This window comes from Periplaneta americana, chromosome 2, assembly GCF_040183065.1.
Source record: "Periplaneta americana isolate PAMFEO1 chromosome 2, P.americana_PAMFEO1_priV1, whole genome shotgun sequence".
Taxonomy (NCBI): domain Eukaryota; kingdom Metazoa; phylum Arthropoda; class Insecta; order Blattodea; family Blattidae; genus Periplaneta; species Periplaneta americana.
The window spans coordinates 29,238,187-29,248,715 of NC_091118.1; the positions used below are offsets into that span (position 1 = coordinate 29,238,187).

The window sequence follows — 10,529 nt, forward strand, 5'->3', positions numbered from 1 at the left end:
TATGAACAATATTCAAGTTATCATTTATATTGTTATCGTTCTTTAGCGATATGAATAATATTCAAGTTATCATGTATATTGTTATCGTTCTTTAGCGATATAAATAATATTCAAGTTATCATTTATATTCTGTTATCGTTCTTTAGCGATATGAACAATATTCAAGTTATCATTTATATTGTTATCGTTCTTTAGCGATATAAATAATATTCAAGTTATCATTTATATTCTGTTATCGTTCTTTAGCGATATGAATAATATTCAAGTTATCATTTATATTGTTATCGTTCTTTAGCGATATGAATAATATTCAAGTTATCATGTATATTGTTATCGTACTTTAGCGATATGAGTAATATTCAAGTTATCATGTATATTGTTATCGTTCTTTAGCGATATGAATAATATTCAAGTTATCATGTATATTGTTATCGTTCTTTAGCGATATGAATAATATTCAAGTTCTCATTTATATTGTTATCGTTCTTTAGCGATATGAATAATATTCAAGTTATCATTTATATTCTGTTATCGTTCTTTAGCGATATAAATAATATTCAAGTTATCATTTATATTCTGTTATCGTTCTTTAGCGATATGAATAATATTCAAGTTATCATTTATATTGTTATCGTTCTTTAGCGATATGAATAATATTCAAGTTATCATTTATATTGTTATCGTTCTTTAGCGATATGAATAATATTCAAGTTATCATGTATATTGTTATCGTTCTTTAGCGATATAAGCAGTATAAATTTAATGTTAGATTTGAAACAATACAGTTACATAATACTAGTGTTAGTTTTTGCTTCTTATATTATTACCAGGCTTCGAGACTTTGGACCCGATACAATAAGTTTACTGTGCATGTACTGTAAGTAGGATGTTGACACGTAGTGAAAGGTAGAGATGTGTTGAGGTAACAACGTTGCTGTTTAGAGTACGGTAGTATGGGGAAACACACATATGTACATTCTGAAAGTAAATATACATTACACAATGACAATGTCAAAAGAATGTGAAAAGCATTTATTCTCCTTTCTTTTATAAGCATTTGTGTTTAATTATACACAGTGTTAATGGTGGAAATAAACATATAGGAGTTTTAATTTTTTCATTTATCCTATTGGTCGTCTTTAGGAAGTGCAGTTACAGTACTGAATTGCAATGTACTACAAGATATATTTTCAGTGTCTCAAACATAAATCTATTTCGGTTATCTGTCAAACACTTTTTATTGTGAAAAGCTGCCCTCTACATGGCATGACGTGATAGGAGCAAAACGAAAAAACCTAACATCATTACAGTCTCTAAGAGGCAGTCCTTCATTCACGGGTGACTCTATGTCCACTAATTTGCTGTTTATATTACACAGTGATCCATATCCGTCATTTTTACGTAAAATTGATTTCCACTTCTGTTTTACACGTTCAGTAACCGGTGTACTTGGTGTCTCATTAATTATCTGTGTCATTTCCTCAATTAATTTGAGAGCTTCCGGCATATCTTGCTCTGACTTTTCTAACCGTGTAATAGTTTCAGACACAGTTTGAAAATAGGTTTGTATGAAAACCAAATAATTATTCGTCACAACCTTCAAATCCGGAGCGTTTTCCTTTGCGTATTTGTTGGCATTCATTCTACAGTACCCCCACCCACTGTACGCTTTATCACTATACTCAGTACGCCGTTATGCGGATTTCCCACTGAACTGTTCTATCGGGTCCGAAGTCTCGAAGCCTGATTATTACATTATACTATCCTGTAACACAATAAAATAAAAAGGAGTGACGAGGATTTGAACTTGAGACGTTAACATCTATATTCCAACGTTCTTCGACTGAGCTACGGAGGCACAAGTAAAGCCTTGGTTTTCTGAACCGACGCGTGCGAGGCCCGCCTCGCACAAATCCGGACTATACGAGAAATAGTGAGTGGTTTCTATGGTTGCGAGTTGCGTAGTATTTTTCCGGAACCGGAAGAGTCGGAACTGTTCCGGGAAAAGAACAACTTTGCCCATCACTAGTCGTGCAGTCAACGGAATGAGATTCAGACGCGTACATTTGTTTACATGTGAATTCATATTGTACTGAATGAAGATCAGCGATATTCCTATCGTCACTTCCTCCATTCCGGCTAACATCTTTGAGACACGCCCCTGTTGCTGTTCAGCCATATTACAGTTCATTTCCTCAGTAATGTCTACTGTAAATTACGTCCACCTTCCACTTTTCACTTCAAAATTTCTCTAGGTTTCTATAATGGATCAGTCACTATCAAAGTGAGACAAATAGCCAACCAGCTTTAGAGCTCACATAGATTCATTCCCACAGTCTCAAGAACTCAAGCTCACGTATATTTCATACACTTTTCGTCTCCTCATTTGATTCAATAGGTGCGAATGGTTACACCAGTTTCGTAATCACGAAAACGTAATTTTGTACTTACAGGCACACTGAACATCTTTGCCCTGACAACGCAAGATCCCTTGGGTGTCCAGAAGTGGGTAATGTGCATACAAATGAAGACAGTGGCACCCCAATCAGCAATTCGCTTCAGTATCGTTTAAAATCTGAATTTCTTGCCGAAGACTTGACTGGGGAAAACATACGCACTGACCTGGCACTTAGATGTTTCAAATGTAACATTTGTGAGAAGAGCTTTAGACAAAAGAAGCATTTAGTGCAACATGTTTTGACACACACGGATTTGAAGCCCTACAAATGCGACATCTGCGAAAAGAGGTACAGACAGAAATATACTCTCAAAAGACACGCATTAACACACACAGGCGAAAGGCCTTTTAAATGTGATATCTGTGAGAAGAATTTTAGACTAAAGGAGAATCTTATAAAACACACGTTAATACACAACGTTGAAAAGCCTCACAAATGTGAGATTTGTGATAAGTGCTTTAAAAAAAAGCAAACGCTTGTAGCTCACAAATTAATACACTCAGACGAGCGACCTTACAAGTGTGACGTTTGTGAGAGGAGCTTTCGACGAAAACAACATTTAATAGGACACTCCTCGACCCACACAGGTACTAAGCCTTACAAATGCGACATTTGTGGCAACAGGTACAGCCAGAGGGCAACTCTTTTAGCGCACAATTTAACGCACTCGGGCGTGAAACCTTTCAAATGCGATATTTGCAATAAGAGTTTTAGATTAAGATGGACTCTTGTAGAACACACATTAACACACACAGGTGATAAGCCATACAAGTGTAACTATTGTGATAAAAGTTACAGGCAAAGGCATAACCTTGTAACACACTCACTGTCACATACAGGCGAACGGCCTTTCAAATGCGAGTTATGTGGGAAGGGCTTCAAGGAGAGACAGAAACTCGATGCGCACTCGTTGACACATACAGACGAGAAGCCTCAGGAGTGTAACATTTGTGGTAAGACTTTTAAACAAAGGCAGAGTCTTCTCACACACGTATTAACACACAAAGCAGAAAAACCTCACAAATGCGACATTTGTGGAAAGAATTTTAGGCAGAAAAAGAACCTCGTTGCGCATTCAATGACACATACGGACGATAAACCACATAAATGTGACGTTTGTGAGAAGGGTTTTAAACAAAAGAAGAGTCTTGTAGCACACTTATTAACACACAAAGAGACGAAATGTATCCCAAATACAACAGTGTCACAAGATACTTAATCTTCATTCCACACAAGAAGACTCTGCGCAAAGAAATGCACGTGTCTGAAGTCCTTCCTATTGTGTGCAGGACAAATGACTATCTTATGGCGCCTAGAACGAGGCGTTAATTAGCTCCCTGTCTAGAATCACAACCTGGTATACAGAGTGAACCTTAGTAATGTCATTAATTTCATGGGGTTATTTTTTTAAATATTGCAAACAAAAAAATATAAATTTGCTCTTTTTTGCTTCTTTTTCAAGATAAAAATTGTTTTATATGAAACATTTCATAGCGTCAATTAATATTAGAGGGGAAAAATTCGCTCCGGCGCCGTGGATCGAACCCGGGTCCTTGGTTCTACGTACCAACCGCTCTGACCACTGAGCTACGCCGAATTCAATCCACAGCACCGGACCGAATTTCTCTCCAGTGTTTCCCTTTGTAGCCTTATTCCTAGTTAGGCATATATGTTGACGTTTATGTGCAATGTCAACTGCCATTACACTAGGGGCGCACTCAGTTGAGTGATTATTTGACTGAGATTCCAAAGTTACATGCACTGCTAACTGTGAGAATACTGTGGATTTATTAATTTGTCCTACAGAATAATATCTGTGATATTGACAATTAATATTAGAGGAGAAATGCATTTCGTAGCCAAGCTCGGAGTATTAATTATAATGCCATGAAGTTTTGTAATGAAGAAAAGACAACTGGTTTATTCCTATCTCTATGGAAGACAACAGTGCGTGCTGCAGCTATTGTGAAGTTAAATAAGGAAACAATTAGTAGGATTAGAAAGGAAGGTAAAGAGTGTGAGGACAAGGATGTAGAAATATCGACACCAAATTTAGACGACCTCCTGCAAATAAGGTTGCATTAGACGACATGGACAAATGTATCATAAGAAGAGAAGTTCATAAATATTACAGTCTCTACAAAGAGATTCCAACATTAGGAAAGTTGCAGATAGGTTTTAAAGGGTGCAAGGAAACTTTACGAAAACTCATACTACCCATGGGGTTTGCATTCAAAAAATGTAGAGATAAATGAAATATCTAATAGAACGCTCTGATATAGTAGCCCATTATTTACCTGGACGAAACATAGTTCCATACTCATTACACTGTCCACAAATGTTGGCAAGACGTAAACGTGTCAGGAGTTTATACAAATAGCAGTGCAGGTCAACGACCATGCTGGTGGTAGTGATGGTTTTATACCGGGTGTTTTCCTCATATATGATGTCCGGAGTCCGGTCACTTTAAAATGCTAAGGTAAGAAATGTATATCAAATGCAATATTGTATAAAATACAGTACGTACTTTAGTTTCCGTTACTTTCGATTCATGTTCCCTCCTTTACGAACACCGATGTTGTGGTGTGTTTTCTGAATAGATTCCTATGTGTGTAAATATGGTAAAATAAAATTAAACAATAAAGTTAATTATAATTACGAACATATAACGTATAAAGCATGTTAATAATAATGAAACAAGAGCGCAGTTCAGCATGTGCTTCATTTTGCATATGATGCGGACTTTACAGCACGGCCTGTGTTGTGAAGAGAATCGTAGCGCCACCAAACAAAACGGTTCCCGCCTTGGTCGCGTAGTAAGCGTTAACTTAAAAATGTAAAAGTTACGCAAGAGGAGTAGAATAGAAGAGAGGGGCTCAAAAGGCGGATTAAGTGTAATCTGTCAAGAAGCTTCTTTTTACCAGCAGTTTTGCGCCACATGCACAAATGGCGGGATTTTCAAACGACTTCCTGCACAGGAAATAGAGGGAATTTAAAAATACTTCTTTGCACATCCCCGTTACATTCATATTAACATGAATGTTTGAAATGTAGCCATCCCTATTACAATTCTGTTTTTTGTTTTTTAATATCTTCACCCAGAAACTTTTGTTTTTTCAAGTACAATACCATCAGTGTTTTCAGAACGTGATATCCCATGAAGTAGAGTAGTAGAGGTAGGAAATGGACTGTGGAATTTGAAATGATTTAGACATGACCAAGCAAATCTGTTACGTTGGAATGTATCAGATTTATTTAGTAACAATATTTCATTGTACATAAACACAAAGATCTTTACTGAAATTACCTGTTTGATGTTTTACTGTAATAGAGAAAAAATCGTGAGCTCACGATTGGTGCTATCTATATATATAATTATATAATTAACAACATAGTAGTAAATGCTACACAAAGAAAAAAATCATACGTAAACATTCTTAATTCTCTACATATTTATTAATGAAGTAATCTCTGCTCTTTGAAGTCAGCTAACCGCTTAATTTTCTGATATTTCCAGATATACTACCATTAGTTATTATTGTGTTGTAAGGAAAATAATTTCAAATCATCCTTAGTAGAAATTGGAGCCTACAATGCTGTGGTCTTATTGTCTCCAAATAAATAGCTATAATGTGTAAAGTCTTCTGGTTACATTGAAGGCAATCATTCGCATATATATTTTTCTATTCTACTCCTCTTGAAGTTACGGTACAATCAAGGACATCCACGATGGGAACATAAACACAACAGTAAACATAATTGGTAACCATGGAAACATAACAACGACGCCATTTTCTCATATTCTGTCGTATACTTCAGCGCTCCACGATAGTGTTCTGTTTGCAAATCACGTAAGCATAAGCATGAAAGTTTGGAGTTCGCAAACTTTCATGTTAACGTCTAACGGCAATGTTAATGTCAATGCTTATGTGAATAATTGTGAATGATCCCATTTGGTAGCCTGGGCGCAAACTTCTGTGTTTATGTTACGGTTATGTTTAATTTTCATTGTGAATGGGCCTCAATGCTGATATGTACGAACTGCCTTCATCACTGCGCACAGATACACAAGCAACTTTTCACACTTTCGGTGCACGACAGGCATGTGATAATACATGATTGGATGTATTATTATAATATGTGCACTGTTCTCTCTCTTAAACAGACAATGAAATGTTTTATATAAAACAATTTTTTTTCTTGAAAAAAAAAAAAAGAAAAGAGCAAAATTATTATATTAACTTGTTTGAAATATCTCAAAGAATAACCCACTAAAATTAATGACATTGCTTAGGTTGACCTTGTATATTTTCAAAGTCTTAATCGCAAACTTGCTGATTTCTAAACACGAGAAAGAAATGCGATATTTGAAGCAGTCGGAAAAGTAATTAAGGAATTTGACATTTAGGTGGGATTGTTCCCAGTGCCGGATTTAGGCCCAGGCAATCAGGCAGCTGTCAAGGGCTGCAATTTCCAGGGGGCGGCATTCTCTCTATCTCTGTCTCTCTCCATTTTTTCTTTCCTTTTTTCCATTTTCATTTTACAGTAAAATTTACTTCAAAATACTTGCTGGTAAATCTTTGTTCTTGAACATCTTATGGAAGTCTGATATTGTTTTGTTATCGCATTGTCGCGGTTGTGGCGAGAGTAAAAGGAAAGTGTGCAGCTGCATAGTTATATTGTAATACTGTATCACATTATTATACTACGAAAGAGCTTAAATTTAACTGCTTGTATAAAGAACAATACATTGTTGAAAATAAAATTGGATGTGTGTTCATTATTTATCGTGTCGGCCTGGTTGGCGAGTTGGTATAGCGCTGGTCTTCTATTCCCGAGGTTGCGGGTTCTATCCCGGTCCAGGTCGATGGCATTTAAGTGTGCTTAAATGCGACTCTAGTCAAGCGATGTATGCAATGGAGGGGGGAAAGGAACTGGCCACCCTATCCCATTATCTTCTGGCTTAGTTGCCTCATGAGTAGGCTTCGTATTCCAGCTACATAAAGACTGAAGTTAAAGACACATTGGGTATATAGTACGCCGAACACAGGTAAAGGAACGGGTAAGGATGTAAACAAACAGGTCATCCCTGTGCTTTGTGGAAGACAGTCAACTCCCGATATTCTGAAGCTATACCAGTAAACACATGCTTGAGCCGTGATGTTCATTTTCGTCGTGATCTTTGCAGTGAATAACGTGCATTCGTAAGTTACGGAACTTGAACATATGCGGATATCACTTGAAATTATTTTGTATTGCGAGAAATTCTTTCATTAGCACATGATGTTATTGGTGCATGATGTAGTACAAGATATTCCTATTGTCTGATATTTTTTCGTGTTTCATTAAGATATTGCATACGTCGTTCATCACTGAAAACCCACTAATTTTCTATATACTTCTCTAGAATTCCCTAAAATGTAGATTATCTAATTTATTATTTGGAATGTTGGCACTGCACATCATGGTAGGCTACACAAATTCATGCTAAACGTCGAGTTAATATCTTCATAATTTTTTTAGATTTTGATGGTACTGATTCTTTTGGATTACGCTCAGTACACTTTCTGTGCCTTTTGGCATTCAGTGCACTGTTTTTTTGTCACTTTTACGTTTATTTTACACAATTTATATGTAATGTCTATATTGACAGTGAAAATATTAGTTCAAATATCCTCAACTATGCCCCGCAATATTACACGCTCGAGCGTCTTACCTAATGTATTTTACCTCTGCAATGAACCTTCAAGCAGCCACAAACATGTAATGAAGGACGGATAGAACAGAGAAAAATTCTCTCCGGCACCGGGACTCGAACCAGGATTTTCAGCTCCACGTTCTGACGCTTTATCCAATAAGCCACACTGGATTCCAGTTCCGATGCCGGATCGAATCCCCTCAGTTCCATCCATCCTTCATCATATGGTAACGCAGAATTCCTGAACGGAAACATATATACTTCGGTACATCTATACTAATAATAAATCTGTAGCCGAAATTTTTCTGGTAATTTTCGATTTTCCAAAAATAATTGTTCCTAACATATATAATTAACCACCCTGAAACCGAAAATCGCTTTTTTGAAATTTTTGTTTGTATGTCTGTCTGTCCCTGTCTGTATGTTTGTTACCTTTTCACGCGATAATGGCTGAACGGATTTCGATGAAAATTGGAATATAAATTAAGTTCGTTCTAACTTGAGTTTTAGGCTATATGGCATTCAAAATACATTATTTAAAAGGGGTGTTATAAGGGGGCCTGAATTAAATAAATCGAAATATCTCGCTTATTATTGATTTTTGTGAAAAATGTTACATAACAAAAGCTTCTTTAAAAATGATTTCTGATAAGTTTTATTCTTTAAAAAATTTTGATAGGACTGATATTTAATGAGATAAATGAGTGTTAAAATTAAAATAACTGCCATCTAAGGCGGTGTATTGAAATAAAAAAAATGACTTCGTCTATAAGGGTCCTTGGACACAACACTCGAAAGCTATGAAAGATAGCCTACAGACAATGTTTCTGTGTTTGTATGAAGGAATATCGGAAGCTAAATTAACCGATTTGTATAATTAATTATTATTTCATCATTGGAAAGTGTAGTTTCTCTGGATGGACATAATGTTATAATGTTATTACAGTAACTTGTGAGTGAATTGAGGACAGGTAAGATCAAAGTAGCTTCTTACGCGCACAAAACTTGATAGGTTATTCTGTACATTCATTTCCTGTATTTCTTAAAATAATGTTTATGAACATATTCATTTTTATCTCAGAGAATTAACGAACACGAGAGTGTATTGATTTAGTATGCAATAATAGTACGTTAGCTTAGAAATCCATTATTGTATAATTCAAATTTGAACTATGCTCAATTGAATCGTGTTAAAATACATAAAATACATATGCAATAAATGCAATGCAAAAAAATTGGGTAATGAGGCAAGCAGATTATGTTGCGCTGTTGTAAAAGCTGTTCCTCCTGAGATTCAAGAGCTCCCACAACAAATTAAAAACTTTCTAATTCGAGTACATCTGTTATCAACACACTTTTTACATAACATAATATAATATAATATAATATAATATAATATAATATAATATAATATAATATATAATATAATATAATATAATATAATATAATATAATATAATATAATATAATATAATATAATATAGTATGGTATAGTATATAATATAATATAATATAATATAATATAATATAATATAATATAATATAATATAAACATAATAATAAATCTGTAGCCAAACGTTTTCTGTTAATTTTCGCTTTTCCAAAAATAATTGGTAATAACAATTAAGAAACATGTTAAAGGAATTGTCATTGCACCAAATGAGTGTCTCTGGATCAAAATGATCGCATTTTAATATTTTAAATACAATTTAAATTAAGTAACATATTAAACGATTTATCCTTCTATCAAACACGAATGTTCCCTGGATAAAATGTCCTATTTTAATTATGTAATTACTTTGTATTTATTTCTAACGGGTGCAGCGGAGCGCACGGGTACGGCTAGTCATAATAATATAATAATAACACAAAGATGTAGTTATTCAAATAACACGACCAGTAAGAGCAGTGATCGATAAGACTAGTCACTATGACTGCGTCCCGGTTTTGACTTTATAGAGCAGTGATGTCAAAGCAAGCGCATTTTTCTTACCTTGACGTCGTGAGCGGGCATCAAGCGCTAAGTATGGAAAGAGGAAGGGTCATGTATATGAATAAGCAGCCTGTTGGATTAAGAAAACGGTGGTGAACAAACTTCAAACGGAAATTGAAATGTTATGTCGTTATTTTTATATGGCTTCTTTCTGTTTGATATTATCTATATTGTCTGTGAAACAAAGGTACTAATGCCAATTTCTTAATATTGCACTTGCGTTTTAAATGTTAATAACATAATAAAAAGTTAAGAAGGAATATTCACATAAATTCTATAGTAGTACAACTATACTAAATGGATGAAACACATCATTCATAAAGAAAGTGATATCCCCCCAAAGAGAGAGAGAGAGAGAGAGAGAGAGAGAGAGAGAGAGA

General features: G+C 35.0%; 1 protein-coding gene across 7 annotated transcripts in view; it reads left to right on the forward strand.

Moving 5' to 3' along the window:
- The window catches only part of LOC138691533 (zinc finger protein 182-like), a 77,586-nt gene that overhangs the window by 34,023 nt on the left and 33,034 nt on the right, over positions 1–10,529 (forward strand). For 3 of the 7 annotated variants that reach the window (XM_069813611.1, XM_069813595.1, XM_069813603.1), the window contains one exon: positions 2,454–7,950. The exons of 3 other annotated variants lie outside the window; for them this stretch is intronic. In XM_069813611.1, the coding sequence (XP_069669712.1) occupies positions 2,454–3,678 (1,225 nt within the window). In that variant the 3' untranslated portion in view covers positions 3,679–7,950. Of the gene's footprint in view, positions 1–2,453; positions 7,951–10,529 lie in introns of those variants that run through there. One more of the 7 variants, XM_069813569.1, reaches the window with a different exon arrangement.